We start from the raw sequence: 24,752 nt of genomic DNA on the forward strand, positions 1-24,752 counted from the left end.
AACAACAGCGTGCGTGCGGGGCCGGCGCCCTCTCGTTCCCTCTCTCTTGCTCGCTCGCTCTTCCACTTTGCCCTTCCGGGTGAGAGAGGCGTCCCTGCAGCGTCGGAGAGGCGTGGAGGTGGAGGAGGAGAGGGGCTGAGGGTCGTCTGCTGCGTCACATGGGTAACGATCTCTCGACGGCGTCAGGCGGAGGCCGCACCGTTGAGGCCTGGAGCGACGCACGCACCAGACGCGTGGTGCACGAGCAGCCCATCGCAAGCATCCTCCCTCCTAGTCATGGTGACGGCCGAGTGCCTCCGCCACTGCTCCCGAGCGGCGAGATTCGCTCCGCCGCCGACGACGCTCTTATCACCCCTTCGTCGTGGTCTGCCGTCACGGTGTCGACTTGTTCCACTCCACAGTCTGTGTTTGCGACGCTGGAGGAAAGCTTGCATGCACCACACAGGGCACATGGCATGTCGATGAGAGATGAGAGCTCGGCAACCGCCTTGCCGGCCTCAGCAGCACCGTTACAGCAGCCGCAGAAGCGAACGCAGTACTCCATGTACGCTCGACAGATGCGGCGGCGCGGCCGAGACGGCGGCCGGCTCAGGTTGCACCAGCGCAACAGCGGCGTCGACTTCCTTGTCGCCAATGAATTTTTCAGTCGCAGCGACAGCACCGTTGGCAGTGAGTCGGACCTCGGCAGCCAAAGCGCCAGTGGAAGCAGCGCTGCTGGCGAGGACGCGAACAATGCAAGAAGAGCGCGCCATCGCTGCGGCATGACACCGATGGAGCCCATTTCGCCTCACCGTCCAGGCCGTCCCCTCAGCCGCGGCCTCACCCGGCATCGGCTCTTCGAGCACTCCCTGCAGCACGAGATGTACGAAGTGGATGGGGCGCCGGTCTCCGCATGGTCTGCAACGGCGGCCGCCGTCGCCGCCACCTTAGCGACGTCTCCACCTCACGCGCAGTCGAGCAGCACAGGCAGGGCAGAAAAGACAGCGTCGAAGGCCGTCTCGACAGTCGGCTCCGGCTTGGACGGCAGTAGCGATCTTCCACCCGCTCTCACCAGCAGCCGCAACTGCAGCACCGGTAGTCACGACAGCAAGCCCTCTCTGGCGAGTGGGAGTAAAGGTGGCGCCACGCCGTCGCCGTCGTCGAGGCCCCTGAGTTGGCGTAAGCGACTCCTGCAACCCGTCTCGCAGAACAGCAGTGGTGCGCCCACCAAAGTCGGTGCCGCAAAGCGCAGCCCCTCCGACGACGGCGACGGCGCTCTTCTCAGCTCACAGGAGGAAAAGAAGTGCAGCACGCGCAGGAAGGGTCTCCGCCCTGAGGGGTCGTTGGGGTGGAAGTATTTGCCGCACGCGAGCGGCTCCGGGGCAGCGGCCATCTCGATCAGTGAAGAGACGCTTGTGGCGACAGGGGAGGTGCCCATTACGAAGGAATCGCTGCGCAGCATACCCAAGGTGGAGCTCAGCGGACTCGACCTGTCCACGTGCAAGGTGACCCATCCGGACTCGTGTGACACTCGCGCCGAAGCGGAGCGGCTTCGAACCGCTGGTGGCACGGTCGGCAGCAACGCACTGACTCTGGCGAATAGGGAGCGTGACGCAGGCGTTGCCGGGGAGTACGGCTCACATGTGCGCGCGCCAACGTCGCCGGCGCAGCAGAGGCGCACCGCTGACGAATATGACGGAGGTCAGCGCCGCGTGAGCAGTGCTGCCTACCCGCCTCGCTCGCTCGAGTCCCCGGCGTGCCAGAGCACGAGTACCTCGTCGCACCACTCAGGCAGCAGCAGCAGCAGCACCGGCAGCACACGCCATCCCAATCCTGCAGCGTGTCACCCCCACCGCAGTCGAGACGCTGACAACAACAGTGCCGCCGAAACGACGCTCGCCTGCCTGGCAGAGCCGAGGCATCGCCATCGTCGGCTCACGCGCACCAGCAGCGGTGGCGGCGGGCACGACCTGTGCGACGAAAGCTGCAACGACTTCTTCGCCTCGGCGCAGCAGTGCGGGCCGTATCGCATGCTCTATGGAACAGACGGCATCCTCGGCGGCAGCGGCTGTGACAGCAGCGACGACGATGAAAGCGACCGGAACAGCGAAAGCGGGAGCTCAACCGCCTCCATGCGGGAGGCGGCGCGCATGGCTAGCGGCGGCGGCGGGGCCATGGTGCCCTCCTTCGGGAGCTTCTTCGACGGCTCGCAGTCCAGCTCACTCCGCTCGGAAACGCCGTCGCCTGGGCAGCCATGGATAGGCGACTACGCCGATGGCAGAAGAGCAGAGGTAACCGCCGCGGCGGGCATGCCGGCACTCTACGACGGCAGAGGTACGCGTAAAGCCGCTCGACACCACCCCAACCCTGGGCTCCACCGCTGCGGTGCCAGCGAGGCCTTTGAGAATGACGCAGGCGTCCTCCACACGCAGTTACAGCGGCTGGCCCACACACTATCACGGCCCACGCCGCCGTTGCCGAGCCCCGGCGCCAACTACCCAGCTGCCCCGGCGATGCCGGAGGAAGGCAGCCAAGGTACCCGAGACTCGCCTTTATCCGCGTTGACGACGCCTGCGAGCGTCGTCTCAGGCGAAGCGGCTACCAGCCACCAGCGATTCGAAGCCCCCGCCGCGATTCGTGAAGCGCTGTCGGCCACTGCGCACTGCCATGGGGCCCAGAGTCACATCCGCGCCGCCACGGAAGCCCGCAGCAACAGCAGCGGCGTCTTTGGCTCAGGCAGCAGTGGCGATAGCGGTGCCGTCTCTCACCCGAGTGCCACAGGGCCAGTGGGGCCATCTCGGGCGTCACCGGCAGCCGAAGCAGTAGCGCCGTCGCTGCTGCCACAGCCACCCAAACCGCAGACGCCGGCGGCACACACTGAGGCGCGCCGCTTCCGAAGATGCGACGTCGAAGACAGGAACACCGACCTCGCCGAGGCCGAAGGCGCCGCGGCGTTCTCGACGACACCGAAGAGCTTCAACAGCGACGCCGGTCGGCGACATCACCCCGGCAACGGCGGCAGCAGCAGCAGCAGCGGTGGTGGTGGCGGTGGCGGTGGCGCTCTGCAAGCATCAGTGAGTGTCCTCGCCTCAGTCCAGGGCAGCGGCAATGCATTGCGGCCGCTGCGGGCGGACAGTAAGGACCTCATCCTCCGGCCCGACCGCACCACCGCTGCAACCCGCCACCGCAGCGGCCGCGATGACAACGCCCCAGGGGGCAGTGGCAGTCGTCAGCGGCGCCCGCGGAATCGAATGCACTCTTCAGGCGCGCGCCACAGCTCCTTCAGCTTTAGCAGTGACAGCTTCCTCTACGGCAAGGTGCGGGGGCGGCTGGCAAAGGCAGCCGCCGCGGCGGTGGCGGCGAACTCAAGCAGTATCGAGCGTCGGCGTCGCGCATCTGGCAGCGGCGGTGGTGGAGGCATGCAGGCGCACGCGCGTCATCGCGTCCACAGTGACACCGACTCCGTGGCGTTGGGGGCTTCCCCATCAGCGTCGCCTCGCAAGGCCGAAAACGATGGCTGTCACGACTGCCGCCACCCTAGCGGCAGCAGCGGCAGTCACTATCAGTATCACAAGCACCATGGCATCAACACCAGCTCCGACCGAAAGCGTGAAATGCGCAGCCGGCGCCACCTCTGCAGCGGGCATGGCAATGGGAGTGAGATAGGCAGCTTGGTGGCTGGCTTGGACGACCTGCTCCTCGGCACCGACAGCAGGGCAGCCTCGGGCAACCTGACAGCGCTTTACCCGCGCTCCGTCTCATCCTCTTCCTCTTCACTGGCACCATCGTCCCGAAACAGCAGCGCCAACGGCGGTGTCGGCGGCTCTGGCAGCGGCGTCGGCAGTGGCTCGGTGCGTGCGCTATGCAAGAGAGCGGCCAAGGCGCGAGACCTGTCAGCCAGTTCCTCGGTCGACTCGGAGTCCAACGGCCACCTTCACTCAGACTGGACCGCGCCACCGCTGCTGCCGCCCCAGCAGCAGCAACAGCGTGCAGCAGCCGGTTCGGCGGCGTCGGCGTCGCCAATGTACCGTCTGCCTCTCGTGAAGACGTCGAGCAGCACCAGTGGCACTGTGGCGGTGCATGGAAGTGCGAACGGCGCTGCGGCCGGCGGCGCGTGCGGCATGAAGCTCCCGTCCTTTAAACTGAGCAAGGGCATAGACATGAACAGCAGCCCCGACGCGAGCATCGACCGCCCTGCGAAAAATGGAGTCTGCCGCCTCACCAGTGAATACAACACGGTGGCGTGCTCCCCCAACCTATTGCATCACCAACAGCAGCAGCAACCTCAAATGACGATGACGGCGCTGCACGACCTGATTGGAAGGGAGCACTCGAGCAGCAGCAACCGCCCTTCTCAACCGCCTCGAAGCCCGGCGGCGTTGCCAGCGATGCAGAGTGTAGCCATGAGCCAGAAGGCGTCCCCCGGCGTTGGCATGACGGCGAGCGTGTCGGTCTCAATGCCGATGATCAATGGACACGAAAAGTGGCCTCGGCAACCCACCATCGCTCCAAACATGGCCGGTCTCCCCCCAAACGGCAGCGTCGGCGGGGCGCACCTGCCACGAATGCCGAGGCAAGCCTCTTTTCGGTGCACCAGCAGCAGAAGCGATGGTGATAGCGACTTCGTGGCGGTATCCCTCCTGGACGTGAACAGTCGTGGCGACGGCGGGGCATCGGCGTCGCTGTTGGTTGGGTCAGCCCGTGACTCGAGCACGAAGCGGCGTCGCCCCACGACGCAGAACTTCACCCCGTGGTCTGTAGATCTGAGTCGCTTCAAGGCGTTGCACGAGGCGCAGGAGTCGCCAAGCTAGCAAGCAGTCTACACGCGATGAGCCGGGGGAGGGGGGTGCGGAAGGCGGGAGAGGCGACTACACGTAAATCGTTCGCAGCAGTCGCCGTCTTGATCTTGCGGTTTGTGTGTTATGAACACCGAAGCGGCGCCAGCCGATTCTCATGGCTGCATTCCCCCCCTCCACTCCCTCCCCCCCGACGAACTGTGCCTACCCTTATTTCTTCACACGGGCTCACGCAAGTGTGCGCAGCTACGGGCCATGTAAACGCGCGTGTGTGCTGCTGCGGACCCTCGGGCGCTCCATGTGCCTGCCACCCGACCTGTCCTGCGTGAAATGATCGATGCATATTCGTTGATGGCCGTGGACGACGTTCTGTAGCTCCTTTTGCAGATTCCTCTTACGACCCCCCTCCTCCCTTCACCCAACTCTAGTCGGCCTCCCCTTCACGGCCACATGCATCCCCCTCAGCGCCTCTCAGCTACTTCGTAAAGGTGTGTGGGTGTGTAAGTTTGGGAGAGAGAGGAGGGGATGGGAGTGGGCGCACGTGTATATGTGTGTATATGTCTTTGTGATTTTGTGGGCGCGGGGGGGAGGGGGGAGGGGGAGGAGGAGGCGGAACGACGCTCCCCGCCCTCTCTCCTGCAGCTTCTGTCATGTGTCCATCTGAGAGGTCGCACTTTCCCTCTCCCTCCCCTCTCTCCCCCTTCTCCGCATGTCTGCGTGCGGGTGTGTGAGCTCTATGCGCACCCCTGTGCCTTTAGGCATGCAAAAAGAAAAAGAAAAGGGAAAGTGTGCGCCTGCCGCATTGCGCTGCTCGCCCATCCGCTTCTCGGGTGTGCATCTCAGGGAAGGAGAGGAAGAGCAAAAGTGTCACGGCTCAAGCGCGGATGCTCAAGCGCGTTGTCTGGCCTCACCCGGCACTGTGGCGTGATGGCCACCGCTGGTGATTTATCCATCTACCCAACGCGCACAGGCGTGACCGGCACAGCCGTGCACCTCGACGCCTGCACACGGCACTCGCCATCCTCCTCTCTCTTCCTATCACACACGCACACACACATATATACACACACACGTGAGAATACACATCGTCATCGCTGCGCGGAAAAGAAATTAACGCGAGCGTGATCGAGCATAGAACACCATTGAGAGGAAGGGCGCTCCAGCTCCTCGGTCAGCAGAAGCCGTCCTGCATTCCTGACAGAGCCCATACCCCGCCACCCCCCCCTTTTACCCCTCCCACCCTTTTTTTTACGTCCCCTCACCCTCCCTCGCGCCGGTCGTCATACGCGCTGACTCATCACGGTCAAACGGCGCGAGCTCCCCTCACCCTTCCCTTACGTTTCCGTTTCATATCCGTCGTGCAAGCGCGCCCGCGCGTAAACACTCGTGTCTCATGCCCGCTGGTGCGAACTCGCGGACGCCGGCGACGGACTTCGTTCAAGATTACGCGGCGAAGCGGCAGGCGCAGATGGAGCGGGCGCGGCAGCTGCGTGAGGACCGCCTCCAGCAGCACCATCAACCACTCCCATCACAGAGCAGCGGCGGCAGCACAGAAACGGCGGCGCTGGCTTCGCGCCCACCCCCGCCGCCGCCGCCCTGCGTACCGCGCTCCCGCCACCCCACCTCCGCTCAGGGTAGCGCCGACTGTGGCGTCGCCACTTTGAAGTGCGGTGGCGGCCCTGTGCTGTACGTCAAGGAGCAGGATTTCAAGCAGGCCACGCAGGCCGGCATCATCACCCCCGACCAGGCACGTCAGCTGTGGGCAATGCTGTCGAACCAAATTATCCGCGTCTCCTCCCCGTCGGCGCACGCGAACGCTGTGTCTGTGAGCAGCCTGCTGGCACTGTCGAGCAACTCGTGCAACTCCTCTGGACGGGTGGCGGGCGGCAGTGAGTTTGGGGCGAGCATCTCCCTGGAGTCGCTGCGGACCAGCATCGCGTACTTCAAGAGGGAACAGCAACGGCTGCAGCAGCAGAGCGGCGCCGCGGGGGTGGCGGTCGCCGGCTCCCCTTCTCAGAGTCGCCACCCATTGACCTCGTCACCACCCGCACACAGCCTCACAGCAGGGGGGCAGCCCTTGCCGCAGTCGCGTGGGCTGCCCGCACGTCAGCTGCAGTACGAGGGAAGCGTCAAGAATGACTTCTACGGAGACGGCGACGGAGCAGAAGGGGAGCAGCGAACGCTTGTCACGCCGCTGCCGCTGCGCGGCGGTGGCGGTGGCGGCCGTAGTCGTCCGGCTTGGAATTCGGACGTCGAGGTGCGCCACGAAGACGACCACGACGACGATCGTAACCGTCGCGCGCCCTTGTCGACGCCAACAGTGAGCAGTGGCGCGGCAGCGCTCAAGAAGCCACGGACGGGGCGGACGAACGTGGCGCGGTCGCCTGCAAAGGGCTCTACGGCGCTGCCGTCATCTGGCAGTGGCGCTGGCGGAGCCTCTGGCGCCTCGGCCAACACCGTCGCGGGACAAGGAAGCGGCGGGTACGGCAACGATGACACAAAGGCAGGCAGCAACGTATACGTGCCGCCACAGCCCTCCTCCGCTGTGTCTCGAGCCTCCAAGGCGGGTGGTGCGGGCGCTGCTGGGCGGCGCCCTCCTGCGGGCCGTGCCACGGCACCGCCACCCTCGTCAGGCGCACCGGTGAACCTGGATGACCTGCCCGTCGGGGGTAGCAGCGGTGGCGGTGGCATGAACGACTGGGCCAACGCTTACCCACCAGGTGTGGAGCCCCCAACGAGCGCGAGCGGCAACGATATCATCGCTGCAGAGGCGGCGGCAGCGGCGCAGGAGCCGATGCAGGAATGCCGCACATGCGGCCGACGGTTCCGCTTATCAGTGGTTACGCGGCATGAGGTGCTTTGCCGCAAGCAGGCAGGCAAGCCGCGAAAGGTCTTCAACATGCGTGAGCAGCGTCTCGATGGTGTCGAGGGGATCAAAGAGGTTCAGCGGACGGCAGCACGTTCCGGAGGCGTTGGCGGCCCACGCGGTGGCGGTGGCGGTCCACGCGGTGGCAGTAGCAGCGACGCAGCATCAACGGCAGTCAAGGGCAAGCTCCCCAAGTGGAAGGTTCAGCACGAACAGTTCCAGGCAGCCATGCGTGCAGTTCGCCAGCAGCAGCAGCAGCAAGGCGGGGCTGGCGGCGGGGGCTTCGGCTCCGGTCCCATGGCACCACCGCCTGCCCCGATGCCGGAGGAGTACGACGATCGCGTCCCGTGCCCGCATTGTGGGCGTAAGTTCGCACAGGAGGTGGCAGCCCGGCACATCCCAAAGTGCGCGACGACTATTGCGAAGCCGAAGGGCATTCGCCCCATCCGCCGATGACAAGCGGAGGGGGGAGGAGGAGGGGAAGAGCACTGCGCATCAGCAGAGTGTGTGGAAGGAAAAGAGGGCAAACGGTAACGAAGAGTTGAGGTCACGGAAGGAACTAGGAGTGAGGAGGAGGCCCCCTACCCCCCTCTCTCTCTCCCTCTCAACACACACACACACACGCGCGCTGCACTCAGCACGCTTGTAGGTGCGTGCGCGCCTAAGTTTGTCGGAGACGAAGGGTTAGCTGATGCTATGCGCAGCTCTTCCTCTGTGTGTGGAGGGGGAGGGGGAGGGGGGCACATCTTTACGCTTCCCCCCCTCTCTCCCTCATACGCATATACACGCCTGTATTTTTTTGTGTGCGTACGCACTGTCTCTGTTCTCTTTCTCGGTGCTGTTGCTTATGGTGGCAGTGTGGATGGGTGGTGTGTACCCCTGCCGCCCTTTTGGACTCGTCACTGAGATGTCCTGTCTTGGCGGGGTCCCCTCTCTCCTCCACTGCTCGTCTGTGTGTGTGCGTGTGTCTGTGTGTGTGTGTGTGTGATTGCAGTAGATGTCTCTCTCTTCTTCTTCCTCCGCGGGCGCCTTTCGCGTTAGATCTTCCAGAGCCCCTCTCATCCTCTGCTGCGGGGCCTGAGGGATGTGCGTGCGGTGAGGTGTTGGCACTGTTTCGCGGGGCTGCGGCACAGGAGCGCTTATTGTCACGACACACACACACGCGCACATCCTTCGCACTGCGCCATCGCGTATATGCACGCGTGTGTCGTTCTCTGACCGCTGCCTCCCCCTTCCGTCGTGCGCACGTCACCTGCCTTTACTCCTTCCTCGCCATACATACACCCCACACACACACACACCCTCCCTTGTCTAACCGCTGCCTCCCTCTTCCACGATGTGGATGCATGACGGACACTCTAACCGCTGCGTCCCCGCTCCCCCATCACCTCCTCGTATTACCGCCAGGTGGTAGTCATCGTCGCCGGAGCTCAAGTCGCCCACTGCCGTGGTGCCTAATATATATATATATACATATATACTAAACGCTCTGCGCTGCTGTGGGTCAAGCGGAAGCTGCACTGTCATCGCTGCCGCCTTCTGATGGCGAATTGCGCCCACCCACCCCTCCCTCACTGTGACGGATAACCTCCGCTTCTCCGACGCGCCATGCTTCGATGCTCCGCGGTCGCGCGGCGCTACCGCACGGCGTGGCGTGAGCTTCTGCACCCGCTGCCCGTGTGGGCACGCAAGCAGCAGTGGCTGAAGCGCGATACCGTCGAGATGAATGAAGCCATCCTGCGCGAGCCGTACTACCGCATCAAAAACTACGCGCAGCCGGCCGCGTTTGTGCCTCCGTACGTGAGCCAAAGCGCCACGCGGGAGCCAGATACGCCACAGAGCAGTCGCTACGGCGTGGACCGCCAGCTGCGCGGGCCGCGTCGCGTAGTTTCGCCGGAGCGCCTACAGGAACTGCGTGAGCAGCTACAGTTTGTCGGGCGCGTAGGGCCCCACCTGCCACCAGCCGCAGGAAGAGGGCGAACGTACGAGGACGAGTATGGCGCTCGCCTGCGCCCGCGCTACCCCGAGTCGTGGGACACAGTGCCTCCGCACCAGCCCTCGCGCTCTGAGGTTTGAGCGCGCGCGTCTGTGTCCTGTCTGTCTGTGTGTGTGTGTGTGTGACGCGTTGTCAAAGCTGAAGGAAAGGGAACAGTTGGATGGGGGCGGATGTGCCGGTGTGCACCGGCCAGCCGCCTGCTCGGCCGCACAGCGACGCTTAGCCGCTGTCGACGGTGAGAACAGAAATCCTAAGTGGCCGAATGTGTGTGTATGTGTGTGTGTGTTGGGGCAAGAGGGAACACGATAGGGTCGCTTGCTCATGTCTGCTGATCTTCTCGCGTGAGCCGTCCGTCTCTGCCCTTTCCCCCGTGCCTCCGTCTCCGGGCCCGTGCGTTTCCCGCGTGCGTGTCTCTACGGTGATGAGTGCATCTCGGCCAACCCTTCCCTCCCCATGCATGGCTCTCCCCATCTCCCACTCTCCCCATCGCGTTGCTGCTTGGTTTGCCGACCGCCTCCATCCTGGATGAGCGCCATGCGTACGCGTAACAAGAGGTACGGCAGCAGCCGCTGCGGCTCAGAGTACCTCCCATCTCAGCCCTTCTCACAGACATCCTTTCCCTCCCCTCCCCATACACGCGTGCGCGTGCGTGAGGTGCGCCTCAGTCTCTCCCGCTCTCTTCAAACCTATCCAAACTGAGCAGAGGCGGGGTGGCGGCGGAGGAGAGGCTGACCGCAACAGAGAGTGCGTGCGCGTGTCAGGTAGACAAGAGCAGTCGTGCGAGTGCACCAAGCGGCTGTGCTCTCTTTTTTTTTTACGGGAAGCGTTGACTTCATGAGTGTGGTGTGCCCCTCCTCTCACACACACACGTACACACACACAGAGAGAGAGAGGGAGCGAGACGAAATTACGCCTCTCTGAATATTTTGCGTGGTCGTTGCTGCTCTTTGGTTTAAGCCCCCTCTCCTCTCCTGTCTCCGGACGCTCGCGATGCTCTCCTTCCGAGATATCGCCACCACGCCTGATGACGCTGATGTGCTGCGAAGCAGCCTGGAGGAGCTGTACCGGCGCCGCCATGCGAAGCAGCAGCAGCGGCAGCGGCGGGAGCACAACCGACTCTTAGACAACGACGCGGAGGACTGGGGCGCCGCGCAGGAGCTCGCCTACCGCCGTGAAGTCCTCAATGCGTGGGCGCGGCAATACCCGAAGCTGCGTGAGGCCGTGGTGTCTTTGGCCACCGGGTCATCGAACGCCGCAGCCGTCAGCAGCGCTTCGCTGAAAGCGCCGGCAGCGTTCTCTGTCGCTGAAACCGTGCGGCCGCCGTACCCACCGCTGTGGCGGATACCTGCGGGCACCATTCCGGCAGAGTTTTACAAGCGCACTGCCACGATGGACACGTCGCAGCCGCTCCCGACGTCACAGCGTCAGCAAGCGACCCCCGTGGCGATGATTGACTTCAGCGCTCGTTCGTGCCTGGTGCGCGTACAGTGGGAAGCGCTTCGGGTGAAGGTCCCTTGTCTTACCCCATCCTCGTCGGCTCCCGCGTCGTGCTCGACACCCTCGCTGCAGCTATCGGGCAGCATTGGTCACGCGCAGCCTCAGCCACAGCACGTGCTGGCGCGGTGGCCCAAAGGTAAGCCGGCATCCGCCAAGGTGGCCGCGGTTCTGCGTTCCATTGATATCGAGGAGCGCAAGCGCGAACAGTGGAACGAGCACCTGCGGCAGCAGCAGCAGCAGCGGCAACAGGATGAAGAGGAGGCGGCACATCAGCGGCCGCGAGATCCGGCGCACTTGAGTCCACCGACCGTGTCCATGGCCCCGTGCGGCAATCGCTCGAGGAGCGCCGGCAGCGCCATGCCCGGCGCCAAGGCCGTTGCCGTAGGCGAGTCCTACTCGACTGCTATAGCGGTGAATGCTGGAGCCGCAGACAATGTCGGCCGCCAGGTTAGCGCCGCCGCTGCTGCTGCTGCATCGGAGAAAGCCTTGGGCCACGAGCTGTACTGGCCGGCGCGCATCACTCGCACACGGGCGCTCTTCACCGGCGCGACTTGTCTGCAGGACACCTTTCACGGCCTCGGTGAGTTGCAGCGGTACGATCGGTTCGAGCCGGTGCTCGCCTTGGCGCTGGCAAGTCCGCTGCGCATCGTTGTCGACGTGGTCTACGCCATTGATGAGACGAGCGAGGCGCTTGGCCTGTCCATCGACCCCGTCATCCAGGTTGCCGAAACGACGCATGTGGGCGAGGGCAAGAACGCGGCCGCCCGCCGAGACTGCGATAGACTGCGGAGCGCCACCCTGGGTAGCGGGGGCGACCGCAGCACAGGCTGGTGTGGCAGCGCGGCTGCTTCCGACAGCACCGCCACTTCTTTCGAGCTCTCCTCCTCCGTTGCGGAGGACGAGTGTCCAGCTCTGCTGCCCTCGTCACTCCCGCCTGTCCTATCGGACCTCAACTATGCCTTCACAGCAGCACCGACGGCTCCTGGCGGCGGCGGTAGTGTGGGCAATGGCCGCTCCGCTTCCCAGTGGACGTCATTGACGGTCGACTCCACCACCGCCAGCGCTACAGAGCTGCGTCGCAGCGCCCTGTCCACCAGCCCGCTGTCTCTCTACACAATTCTGGCGGGCCCTGTTAGCCAGACGCACTCGATCGTGCTGCTTCGTCCCACCCCGGATGTTGTGTGCACCGCCCGCGCGCGCGCTTTGCAAGAGCTGGAGCAGCGATGGCAGCGGCTTCGTCAAGCCCTCGCTGATCGACTTGTTGCACACGAGGAAGAAGCACCGACTACGGCGGCGGTGCCGTCACCACCCGACCTGCTCGCCGTGCAGCTGCCCGACGCCGACACGTACGTCAGTCCGTTCATTGACCGTAGCGCACGACAGGGAGAGAGGCTGCCTGCGAAACCCCCCGGTGCCGAGTCTCTGACAGAGGAGGAGATGCAGCGCCAGACGCGGCTGCCTCAGCTGCAGGGCGGGCGCTTGCAACGGCGACCGCCCACGTACCAGGTAGGCGTTCCTCACAGGGTGAGCGGAGGGCGGCTGCGGCTGTCCGCCAACTCGATGTGGTCGCCAACGGCGAACCTCGATTCACGCGGCGCACATGACTCCAAGTCGCTCACGCGTTCACAGCCGAGCAGCACAAGGCGATCCCTGCCCAGCAGCGGCGCGCAAGGCGCTCGGGGCTGGGAAGCTGCCGCGTTACGATGGTCCCCGTCCACGTCGCCGCGCACTCCGCGCACGGATGAGGGAGCCTCGATCACAGAGGCCGCTATGGGCCTCTCTGCCATTGCGCTTCACCGAGATACCGCCATGGCGCGGACACCGCCGTCGGTGCGCTTCCTGTCCAACTCCATCTCCCTCTGCTCGCCGGCTTCGTCCGACAGGCTCGGCGCGCCACGCACCGATCTGTCATCCTCACATCTGGATGGGTGGCGCAGGTCACTGCTGTCAGAGAGTCGGCGGGCAGCGATGGAAGAGAGCCACGCCATCTCGGCCGCCGTGCGCGACGCCGGGGAGCGACTGCGAAGAATGGAAGCTGCGGCCTGTGCGCAGCAGCGACTAGTCGTTGGGCCACGACCGCACCTACCTACCCTCACCGTCGAAGCGCCTTCGCCTGCATCGGCGACAGCATCCCTGCTGGCGAACGAGATCGACCGCGTCGGCAGTACCGCAGCCAGTGGATCTGCCAGGAAGCCATCGCCATCCCCCACCCCCTCGCTGCCTCGACGTGGCCACCACAGGGACTGCCCCCCGGTGAGTGCTGAGACGGTCACGCAGTCGAGCCGCGCCGGTGACAGCCCGTGCCACCGCACGTGGAGAGGGATGGAGCCGTGCTCGGCCATCCTCTCCGTCTCCGGCGAATCTGTGCCGGACTCGCAGCCGATGTCGGCACTTCCGAGAGAGGTCGGGGTGACGCGCTCTCCGTGGGGTATGCGCAACCGCATTAGCAGCACTGCGAACCAGCCAAGTGGCGCTGGCGATGGGGAAGGGCTCGTCACACCGCTCTCTGGTCGAAGGGGGGCAACACCGCTGGCCCACCCGCCGCTCCCCTCGTGTCTCGACGAGCGAAAGGAACTTCACGTGCCCCACCTTGGCCCCCCCGTCGTTGCCAATGCGTCGCCAAGCATCAGCGGCGACTTTTCTATGTCGGGCACCGCCTCCCCTCCATCGCATAGCGAGAATGGCAGTCAGTCGCTATCTAGCGCACGCCACCCCATCCGCCAGGAGTCGCAACCAGCCCTGCACCCCGCAGACGCCGCCCACAGCGGCGGCAGCATCGGTGGCCTGGCAACTCGACGCTCTCCCACTCCATCGCTGGCGCTGTCATCGAAGCCGCCGCTGCAGCTCTCCAGAACGTCGCGGAGCACGAGTAGCAGCAGCGATCAGGCCCCTTTGGCCCTCACCCACACATCGCGGCCCGAAGAGGAGGCGTTCATATGCTGCAGGAAAAGCGACAAGGCGCTCAACGCTCTGCCTGCGCGTGTCGACGCCGGCACGGAGGGCCATTTGGCCCCCCAATCCAAGTGCGCAACCGCCTCGGCGTCCTCCAGCTCGAGTGACGATGTCCCCATGCTCAGTGGCACAGCGAAGTACCTGTCTCATGCGCAGGCGAACCTCCTCGCCACTGCGTACAAGGACAGAGGCGCCGGCAAGGCAGCGGCACGCGAGTCTCGCGACACTGTCGACTCGACGTTGGGGGCCGGCACCCCCTCTCCCTCAGTTCTGGACAACCAGCGTCGCCTACGGCTATGCCAACCAGAGCTCAAGCAGTCGGTAGGGATGCATGGCGCGTCAGTGCTTGTGGAGGCAGGCCCGCACCTGCGGCCGCGCAGCCGTGGCCGCAACGCACCACGCGCCACTCATCATGGCAGCACCCGGGATCTCCCACACGTCTCTCCGCTCCAGATCGACGTCGTTGCGATGGGCGGTACAACAGCTGCCTCGAACCATCGAGTAGTCCACGGCGGCAGCAGCACCACGAGTGGGAGAGAAGCAAGCGGAGACAGTCCTCTGCCGCGCCGTCCTCAGCTACCGGCGCCGTCCTTAACGACAGGTGCGAACCAGCCCGCTCTTGCAGCGGCGTTACACCCGAGCTCAGCGGCGTCTGAGTCGCCGAAGGCGGTCTCCTCGTCGCAGTTGAAGCCGCAGCCGTCGCTGATGCACGCAACCGGCGCTAGCGCCGAGGACCCAGTGAGGGGTACTCCAAGACTGCCAACTCGTCCCCAAGAGGCAGCTGGCAGCGGAAAGCGCCTTGGGTACGCTTCTCCTGAGGTACCAGAAGCGGTCGCGACTCCCGTGATGGATGATGACGCACAGGACGCGCAGCAGCGACAGGCACACCTCGTCACCGCCAACGTGTTTGTCGAAGCTTCCGTTGGCGCCGGTCAGCTGGAAGTGGATGGACACAGCCTCGACGGGCGCACGCGCTCTATTCAGGGAAGCGTGCAGGAGGCCGCTCTCGGGGGCATCTGCGCTATACCGAGCTGTGCTGCCCACACAGGCGTCCGCCCGTTCGATTGGTGGGTCCATACGCACCTCTCACCGCGCGATGCTGAGGGCGGGAGTGCGGCCTTTGTATCCCATTCCGCGCTGTCCATGACAGCAGCGCCAACACCCGTGAGTCAGTGCCCAGCGCAGCCCCGATCGCGGCTCAGGCGATGCAGGCGCCAAAGAAACAGGGGCATCGAAGAATCGGGCGCGGCGTATCGCATGCGTAACGCGGGCAGCGCTGCCGGTGCCACCGCTCCCCCGACTGCCGTTTCGTCCGCGAAGTCGACCTCCTCCCTCGACACGCCCACATCATCCGCGTTTTTGCCGGCGGCCTTGTCGCGCAGTGCGTCGCCGGTTTCCCAGTCAAGCAGTCGCTCGGTGCGACGCGCTCGCTCACACCAGCGCTCGGACCCCTCACAGCACAGCAGTCAGCATCATCTTTCTCTCGTTACCTCGTGCTCGTCACCGTCATCATCCGCCCGCCGGCGCGTGGTCGTCGTGCGCCGCGTGGTGCGTCGGCGCCGCAGCGAGGTCTTCGTGAAGGAGGGCGGCACTTTGGTGCGCCGGACCCCCATGCCACGGTCACAGCTTCCACACAGCAGCGCCGAGTGACACGCCGCGGCGCCACTTCGTCGGCCCTTTCCGGGGCGCGCGAATGCTCGAAAGCGCTTACAGCGGTCGCGGACTCAACACCACTGCGGCGGCCTCGCGTCGCCTGCGCTGTGTATGCCCATTCACACACACATACACACACACACCTCCTCTCCTCTCTCTCTTCTTCGCAGCACCCCGTCGTGACGTCTCAAGACGCCTTTACGCCCATTTGAACTGTGCGTGTATGTGTGTGTGCGTGTGTGCGTCAGTGTGTGTGGATGTGCGTGTGAAGTCACACCTCGTCCTGCACGTGGAATGAGCGGCATGAGCCGAAGAAGGAAAGGGCCGGACTTTGGAGGCGCGGACGGCAGCAGGGAGAGGAGACGGATGCAGCTGCGCTGTGGCCCACCTGTGCTTTACCTGTACAACTACCGTGAATACTGCAGAAAGCACGCACACCCAAGCACACCACTCACCGTCGCTAGGAGAGGAAGGGGGAGACCATGACCGGGTGAGCCGCTTCCCCACCCCCTCTTCTCGCGTACGATCTCTGTCAACCTCGCACCCCCCTCTCTCTCTCTCACACACACAAACACACACACGTGCAGTCATCACGCCAATCCGCATCGCTCTCTCCCCACGAACAGGAGTGGCAGCAGCGCGCTGAGTGACGCTCATCATCATCGAGCACTACCTCGCCGCATAAGCGTGGGTCTTGCATCGAGCGCCGGCTCTTGCCTCCGCTTTACCGCGAGCACCGCCGCGCAGCGCCGCACCCCAAAGGGCAACCCCGCCTGGTGAGTGAGCAAGCGACCATGCAGCGCGTCAGTCTTGCAGGAGTTGCCGCATCGGCGTCCTCCTCGTCTTCGACTTCGGCAGCGGCCCTGCTGACGCTGTCGCGCGGCTTCCGCAAGGATCTATTCGAGGGCCCTCTCGACCTGAAGCCGGGGGAGCGCAACGCCCGCAAGGGACCGCCCGTTGCCCACAGCCTGCCGGTCTACAAGACCACGCACCGGCTAAACAGCTCCGTGCGCTGGAAGAATGCAAACCTCGTGACGAACGTGGCTGGCGGTCAGGACTACCGCCTCCGCGAGACGCAAGGCGAGGGCACCTTTGACGAGACCGGGATGTACCGCGACTGGCTGTATGGCGATGAGCGGCGCTACGCGAACTACATTGGCCTGACCCTCGGCGCGCTCGCCATCACGCTTTTCTGGTACACAATGCGCGTGATCGGCACGGAGACGTGGGACATCCCAACCCCGGTGCTGGCCTCGCAGCGCAAGCGGCTGGCCAAGGCGGCTGCCGAGGGTGACGCGTACGCCAGCGGCGACGCCTCCGTAGAGATGGCGATGCCGCCGACGGAGAAGAAGATGCGCCAAGATGCGCTGGCGATGCTGAAGCGACCGGCGACGGTGTCAAGGATCAGCTAAGCCGGCGTCAGGCGATGGACTGCCCCAGGAGGCATCGCAGCCTCTCGAGGGGGGGAGGGGGGGCACACGCGAGTCTGATGGCAAAAGATCTCCGTCAACCCCCTTTGCGAGTCGCTGGCGGCGGCAGCAGAAGAGGAGGACGGAAACGCGTCCGCCGGTGCCCAGGGAAGGTCCTCGCGGTGAGCGACCGCATGTGCGCCGCCTCTCCTGCGAGACTGTGCGGGTGTCCGCCCGCGATGGTAGACGGCGATCTTGGCTTATGCTGGATACCGGCCTCGCTGAATCGAGATGAAGGTGAGGACGGAATGGGTATCGGCGGTGTGGGGTGGGGTGGTGCGGTGGTGTGACATGATCGTGAGTGATAGGTGTTGAGGAGTTGTTGCTCTTGTTCTTTGATAGGGGGGCCTCAGTTGTGCGCTGTCGAGCTGTTCCGCCGCTCTCGTGTGGCCCCCGCCGTCTGACTCGCGTGAGCTTTGCACGGCTCGCACACTTGTCATATCCGCCACGCACGTACGCCCACGCCACAGACACACTTACGCGCACACGTATATATATATATATGCATTAAGCGGCAACGACAAGACTGAAGCAGCGATATTTGAAAGCTGGCTCGCGTCGCGCCGCGCCGTCCCCCGTCTCTCTCCTACCCTTCCACCTCCTTCCCTTCCCTGCCGCGACCGCCCGCCACTATCCGCAGTGTCAATGACGCCGTCTCACCACCGCCTCCTTCTCCTCTTTGTTGTACGCACGTCGCATATGTGTCCCTCTCTCTCTGATACCGCAGGCGCAGGCGCTTGCGTCAAGGGGATGGGGAAGAAGGGAGTAGACGTGAAGAGAGGGGAGGGGTGGCAGTGTATGGAGGAGGACACGTCGGGAGAGGGCCCGTCAAGCGCACATGCTCACGCTGAAGAGTGCGGGCGAGGAAGCGAAAACGGTGAGGGCGGGGAGGCTGGGGAAGGGGGACGAGGCACAGGTGTACTGGGAACGGCGAACGCTCGTGAGGCGACCCGCGTGTTCACGCGTGCGCGCGCTCATCTGTGTTGGGTCTCCTCATGCGCGCAGTGGCGCGCTTGCATGGCTGCATCTCTCACCTCTTCCTCCTCCCCTTCACCACCGCCATCTTCCCTTGCCACAGTCGCCGTGCGAGTTACAGCAGCAGTCCTATCACGTCTTTAATCCCTACGCGTCCCCACACGTAACGGAAAGGTACATACGCAGCGCAGTGGCCCACCTGCACGCTTTCCAAACGTGCGCCCTCTCTTTCACTCTCCCGCTCTCTGCGTCTGTCTGTCTGTCTGTGTGTCTGTGTGTGTGTGTGTGCACCCAAAGCACTCCGGGTACGGTTGTGTCTCGTCAAAGGTCGGTGTCCGTCGATTCTGTTTGCTCTCGAAGTGAACCGTGCGTGAGGGCGGAATGCATCACAACGGCGCGGCTGAGGGCGACGATGGTAACGCTGGTGCCGACACCGCCGCCGTCGGGCCCGTGAACGATGTGCTGCTGTACCACCAGACCCTCATCCCCACGCAGAAGGTCACCCACGCCATCGAGGGCTCCTTCACCCTGCCGGACGCGAACGACCTCGTCCTTATTCGCCACAACGTGCTCGAGCTGTGGCGGCTCTACGCAGAAGACGCCAACGGCGGCGTAGAGTGTGTCTGCCGCACCCCTTTGATGTCGGCCGTGTACGCTGCGGTGGCGGTGCCGACGAGCGCCTCGTCGATGGCAAAGGCCGGTGGCTCGAGCAGCGCCTCGTTGCCGGGCAACAGCACTGCCGGTGTGCTCGACGACGCGACTACAACGGCGCATCGCAGTGGGATGCACTACCTCGCCGTGACGAGCGAGACGGGTTACGTGACGCTGCTGCGGTATCAGCTGGACGAGCCGCCGGTGCCGACGCGCCTGTTCTATGGCGACGACGGCGAGGATGGCAATGGAGGTGACGGTCTAAACGGCGGCGCAACCATGCTGGTGACTACGTCCTTGAAGGGCCGCTTCATCAAGGTGAGCGAGGTTTGCCTGGGTCGGAGCGGGGCGCGGCTGGCGGTCCCTGGTGCCCGCATGGCAGTGGACCCCGCGGGGACGGCGCTCTTGATCACGGCGCTCATCCGCACCAAGACGCTGGTGCCCATCACGGTGAACGACGCCTGGGATCCAGTCAAATACGCCAACGTCGGGCACAACTTCGACGATGACACAGAGAGCGAGGCCGATGGCGATGGCGATGACACGGAGGGCGACGACGACGACGACGATGAGGGTGAGCGCCAGCGCCGCGGCCCAGTGACCGGTCGCGAGCTTCGAGCGGCCCGGCGCCGGCGGGCCGCCAAAGCGCGGCGGGCCAACGGCGCCATCAGCCTTGGCACCCCCATCGAGGTGCAGCGCCAGACCGTTCTGTACTCTGCCTGCGCCCTTGACGGCCACCTCGATCACGCTGTTTTCGCCGTGCTCGAGGAGGAAATGGTCGAGGCGCGCGACGGCGCTGCCGCGCCCGGCAGTGGCCCCACCAACGCCGCTGCCGCAGCAGCCCAGGCGGGCGGAGGCACCTTCCTCAAGACCAGCGGTGGAGGCCCCGAGACGGCGGTGCTGCGCCGCAAGCACTTTGTGCTCTACGCCTACGTGCCGAGCCTGAAACAGGTGCAGCGGACACAGCTGGTGCACGTGCCGGCGACAGCGCACCGGCTCATCTCCGTCCCTGCCGCGCCGTACGGCCCAGGTGGCGTGCTTGTCTGCACGGACACGGAGCTTATCTGGTACGACGTGTCCGCATCGCAGCAGCAGCAGCAGCAGAACTCCGCTGCGATGGCGAATAGCCGCGTCGGTGTCTTCAAGTGCACCTACGCCTTCCCGCGCCGTCTCGACTGCACGGAGATGCTGTACGACCCCTCCATCATCCAGCACACGCTGACCTGCTTCGGCCGTCGCTTCTTCCTGCTGCTGCAAGATGAGCAGGGGGACGTGTACCGCGTGTTCTTGGAGGCCGGTGACGTGCAGCGCGCCTACGAGGCGCTTAGGACGCGCGAGCTGGCGCAGGCGAACCCGGAGCTGTTCCTGCAGCAGCAGCAACAGCAGCAGCTGGCGTCCAACGGCGGTGCTGCGCCGTCAGCGGCGCTGCCGCCCGTGCCGAACCCGCTGTCGGTGCACTACTTCGACACGCTGCCGCCGTCGTCGGCCATGGCGCTTTTCCGGCGTGGTTTTCTCTTCGTTGGGAACGAGGCGGGGGCACTGCATGGGCTCTACAAGATTAAAAGCAACGGCTACACGGCGGATCGCGAGTACATCGTGAAGCGCGTGCGGCGCGAGCGGGCGCTGCCGCTGGGGCTGCCGATGCCGCTCTCGGGCAAAAGGGAGAAGTCCAAAACGGAGGAGGCGGGCGGTGCCGCGAAGGATGGCGACGGCGCCGATCGCAAGCGCCCGCGCGCGGCGGAGGTCACAGGCGCAGCCGCCAAGCCAGAGCCGCAAGACGACCCAACGGCGCCGCCGCCGCTGCCACACGTAAAGGAGGAGCAGGTCGATGCCACCACCGTCACCCGGCCGTCGGCCCCCTCCACAGCCGCGGTGCCGGCCCTTAAACATCCGATGGAGGTGCGCGTCATCAAAGCCTACCAGCCGCACCGCCGCCCTCAGCACGTTGTCCAGCTGCAGAGCCTCCCCAACACGCCGGCCATCACCAGCTTCACCTCCCACCTCACCTCCTCCACCTCGGCCGCGGCTACGGCTGACCAACCGACGAGCTTTGGTGATGGGCCGGCGCCGGCGACGGAGCAGTCAACTGAGCAGCCGGAAATCTATTTCAGCTACGTTGGCGGGCGCGGCGGCGAGAGCGTGCTCGTGCAAGCCCGCTACGGCTACGCCGCAAAGCTCGAGGGCCGCCAAGTGCTCCCGACTGTCTTCAGCCTCGTCATTCCGATACCTTCCGCGCTGTCGATGCAGTCCCTGGCACGTCAGCAGCAGGCTGCCATCGAAGCCGCCGCCGCTGCAGCCGTGAAGCGAAGGGCAGACGAGAAGGCGCTCAGAGGCGCCGGCGGTGCGGCGCGCCAGCATGCTCAGCGCTTGAAGGCGCTTCGGCAGCTCGCTGCGACCGTCAGTGGCGCTCGCGACCAGGTGTGCACCGACCGCGTGCTGCTGTGCACGCGTCAGGGCACGACGGTGTACCGCATCGGCAGCACGGTCGAGCAGGACACCAGCACCTCTTTCATCACGGCAGAGCGGACGCTCGCCGCGACAACGCTGCAGCACGGCTGCGGCTACGTGCAGGTCACTCCGAGGGGGATAAATGTTCTGAGCTGCATCGCCACCGCCACAGGCGGTGGCGATCGGCTCGACGCAGCTGGCAAAAAGATGCACGGCAGCGGCGATGGCGCCTGGGCGGCATCGGTCGTGCCAGCGAGCTGGACGCATCCGCACGGCAACAGTGTGCTTGCTGCTGCGGTGACCCCAACGACAGTGCTGCTCTCCTTCCACCAGCGCGGCGGCATCGCCAGCTTTGACTTTGGCCTGACGGGTACGGAGCTGCAGCAGCGTGATGTCCTTCCCACCTTCCCGCTGGCCCCCGCCGTAGCCCTGCTGCAGCCTCCGGCGAGCGCCGTGTCGACAGCCCTCCAGCGCGAACTGCAGGCGCTCTTGTGGAGCCCGAATGCCGCCTCGCCGAGCTCCGCAGCGGCCGCCTCCGCAGCAGCAGCAGCAGCAGCGGCGGCGCAGACAGAGCAGCTGGCGGCGATCGCAACAGTGAACGAGGAAGTATACCTGGTCCACCCCCGCAAGCTGCGTGAACCCCTGGAGAAGATCACGTGTCGTCGCAGCGGCAGCGCGGACGCTGGTTCGTCGTCGGCCGCCGAGGTAACTATCACCTCTCTCCTCCTGACGTACCTCGGCGACACGCGAGGCGGCAGTGATGCGGCGGCAGCATTGATCGGCGGGGCGGGCCCGCGCCGCGGCAGAGGCGCCAACCGTTCGCGTGGTGGCGTAGCCGCTGCGGCAGGGCGACGCCAGCTTTTCCTATTCGTCGGCCACAGCGACGGCATGGTGACGCGCTATGAGCTGAACCCGTCGTCCGCCAAGGTGGTGGCAACGGCGGAGCTGTGGTGCGGCTCCCGCCCGTGCCAGTTCGTGGCAGGCGATGGCGAGACCTTCTGCTACGTGGTCTCAGGCGAGCGCACGTGGCGGTGCGAGGTGCACGATAGGACGGTCAGGATGGCACCGTACAGCTTTCCAACGCGGCCAACCTCGTTCGCGCGGTTCGTGCTGCCGTCGCGCGTCAGCTCCGTCGCCGCGAATGGCAGCGACTCGGCCGCCACAGGGGTGGGGGACAGTGCGAAGGAGGAGGACGAGAGCGCTCTAGCCGCGGTTGAGTCCATCACCCTCGTTCCACGCGAGCAGCAGCAGGAGGTGGTCATCGCCGTGCAGAACCGCGAGCTGGCCCTCTATGTGTCGAACACCGGCGCCGGTGGTGGTGGCGCAGGTGGTGGTGGTGGTGGCGGCGGCCCCGGCTCGGGCGGCGTTGAGTACAGCTTCCAGCACCACCCCCTGCCGCTGGCGGGTCGCCGGCTCCTGCAGCACCCAACACGGCCAGCATACCTCATCATCAGTGGCGTTGAGCATCGCAGCCACAGCCGACAGGAGGCGGAGCGGCACCGCGCCGAGGATCGCGCCTTCCTCACGGCTCGCATGGCAGACAACGCGCAGGTCGAGGGCCGCGGCGCACTCTACGGCGAAGGGCTGTACGGCGGCATCCCGTACACGGCGCCGCAGCGCTCCCTTGGGCGCCCCAACGCGTACAATAGCACACTGCAGCTCTACCACCGCGACGCCCAGCGTCTGCTGCCGCCCATCTACTTCGAGCCCAACGAAGCGATCACCTCCGTCACGGTAGGCAGCTTCTTCAAGGAGTTCGGCAGAGAGCCGGTCGTCGTTGTCGGCACGGCATCCATGTACACACATGGGGCTGGGTGTGGCACCGCCGCGTCGTGGCGGCACGGCTTCCTGCGCACATTTCGGTGCGCCAGCGGTAGCGGCACCGCCGGTGGTGGTGGCGCTGATGCGCTGCTGAGGCTGGAACTGCTGCACAGCACGTACCTGCGGCCGGACGACGCTGTCGATAGCGTCAGCAGCGGCGGCAAGGATCGCCGCTCCGGTGCCAGCAGCAGTGGTGTTGCCGCCGCCGCCGGCGGCAGGGTCGGCGACGAGGGTGCAAAGTCAGACTACCCCTCCGCCCTGTGCCTTTGCGAGGAGGTGGGGCTTCTGTTTGTGGGCATGGGCTCTGCACAGGGTCTGCGCATCTACTCGTGGGGTAAGGAGCACCTCCTGCGCCGCCGTCACCTCGCCAACACGCCGGGGCAGCGCATCACCGCGATCGACTACGTGTTTGCATCGCCGCCGGGCAGCCGGAACGTGAACGCGCGCAACACATCCTTCTTCGCCGCGGACCTCTACCAATGCCGCTACGGGGACGCTGAGGGCATGCGGATGGCGCGAGAACGACAGCTGCTCATCGTCTGCGGCACCGTGAACGCCTCCGTGTTCATTGCCGCATTGCAGCCCGGAAGCCCCGCCCCCGCCGCTGCGCATGGCGCGCCGGCAGGGACGACGGCGTCTGGCACGCCGTCGTTTCTTCTGCAGATCATGACGGACAGTGTGCCGCGGCAGATCACGAGTGTGGTCGTCGTGGACGAGCGCACGATCGCCGCGTCGGACCGCTTTGGTACGGTGGTGTTTTTGCGCATTCCGGAGACTACACGCACACAATTTGCGCAGCCGGTGCATCAGCTGCACGAAGTGGAGCTCATCACGGAGGAGGCCTACATGCGCACGCAGCAGACGTTTCGTGAAGTCGCGCGGCACCACGTCGGCGAGCTCGTGACAGCACTGCATGTGCAGCCGCACGACCCCTCGCAGGGCACCGATGCGGCTCTGGCGACGAAGATTGTGTACTACAGCACCGCACTCGGCAGCCTCGGCGCGTATGTGCCACTGCTCTCGGAAGAGGATGGGGCGCTGGCGGCCTACCTGCAGCCGCTCCTGCACGCGCACATGCGTCCGCTGCTGAGTCCACCGACCGCCTTGCCCCCGGCCGCGTACTTGTCGCACCACGTGGTGGACGGCGACGTTGCACAGCTGTTGCAGGGCGGAAGCACCACGCCGTTTTCGGCAGCCGCCAAAGACGACATCGCCGACGCGCTGGAGCGGCAAGTCAAGATGGAAGCGGCACGTCGAAACGTCTTGGGGCTGCCAAGGCGCACTCTTCCCTCTCTCCACGAGCTCATTGCGAAGCAGCGCGCGCTTCTGACGCTGCCGCTTTGAGGGGACGACGGAGAGCTAAAAAAGGGGGGCGGACGGAACGGAAAGGAGGGGCGTGCAGGAAATTGTGGGGGAGCTGTTTGGGATCGTCTCTATAGTGTTGGTAATCGTGTGGGTGGCAGGATGTTGCTAAGCGCACTTTGTTAGAACTGCTCAACGGTGGCTCTGTGCACGCGGCCGTAAGCGCAGTTGGGCTGCGCCCATCGGCCTTCTCTCCCTTCGCTTTCTTTGGCCGTTACGTTTCCATTTGTCATGTAATGGGCGCGCGGGCCGTTTTTGGCAGCTTGATGGGTTTGGCACACAGTGTG

At 65.3% G+C, this 24,752-nt stretch overlaps 6 protein-coding genes across 6 annotated transcripts; all 6 read left to right on the plus strand.

Annotated features, from left to right (window-relative positions):
* Positions 1-158: 158 nt before the first annotated feature.
* On the plus strand, positions 159-4,790 carry LSCM1_07761 (uncharacterized protein; the record flags this gene model as incomplete). The annotated part of the gene is made up of 1 exon (XM_067325118.1): positions 159-4,790. The coding sequence occupies one exon, from the start codon at positions 159-161 to the stop codon at positions 4,788-4,790; it is 4,632 nt and encodes a 1,543-aa protein (XP_067181323.1).
* A 1,378-nt stretch (positions 4,791-6,168) lies between these two features.
* LSCM1_07762 (uncharacterized protein) lies at positions 6,169-8,097 on the plus strand (the record flags this gene model as incomplete). The annotated part of the gene is made up of 1 exon (XM_067325119.1): positions 6,169-8,097. One exon carries the CDS (start codon positions 6,169-6,171, stop codon positions 8,095-8,097), a length of 1,929 nt encoding a protein of 642 aa, XP_067181324.1.
* A 1,152-nt stretch (positions 8,098-9,249) lies between these two features.
* On the plus strand, positions 9,250-9,717 carry LSCM1_07763 (uncharacterized protein; the record flags this gene model as incomplete). Its single annotated transcript, XM_067325120.1, has 1 exon — positions 9,250-9,717. One exon carries the CDS (start codon positions 9,250-9,252, stop codon positions 9,715-9,717), a length of 468 nt encoding a protein of 155 aa, XP_067181325.1.
* Positions 9,718-10,627: 910 nt separating this feature from the next.
* Positions 10,628-15,736, plus strand: LSCM1_07764 (uncharacterized protein; the record flags this gene model as incomplete). The annotated part of the gene is made up of 1 exon (XM_067325121.1): positions 10,628-15,736. The coding sequence occupies one exon, from the start codon at positions 10,628-10,630 to the stop codon at positions 15,734-15,736; it is 5,109 nt and encodes a 1,702-aa protein (XP_067181326.1).
* A 797-nt stretch (positions 15,737-16,533) lies between these two features.
* LSCM1_07765 (uncharacterized protein) lies at positions 16,534-17,151 on the plus strand (the record flags this gene model as incomplete). Its single annotated transcript, XM_067325122.1, has 1 exon — positions 16,534-17,151. One exon carries the CDS (start codon positions 16,534-16,536, stop codon positions 17,149-17,151), a length of 618 nt encoding a protein of 205 aa, XP_067181327.1.
* A 1,413-nt stretch (positions 17,152-18,564) lies between these two features.
* Positions 18,565-24,447, plus strand: LSCM1_07766 (uncharacterized protein; the record flags this gene model as incomplete). Its single annotated transcript, XM_067325123.1, has 1 exon — positions 18,565-24,447. The coding sequence occupies one exon, from the start codon at positions 18,565-18,567 to the stop codon at positions 24,445-24,447; it is 5,883 nt and encodes a 1,960-aa protein (XP_067181328.1).
* Between the last annotated feature and the right edge of the window lie 305 nt (positions 24,448-24,752).

Source organism: Leishmania martiniquensis, chromosome 5 (assembly GCF_017916325.1).
Source record: "Leishmania martiniquensis isolate LSCM1 chromosome 5, whole genome shotgun sequence".
Lineage (NCBI taxonomy): Eukaryota > Euglenozoa > Kinetoplastea > Trypanosomatida > Trypanosomatidae > Leishmania > Leishmania martiniquensis.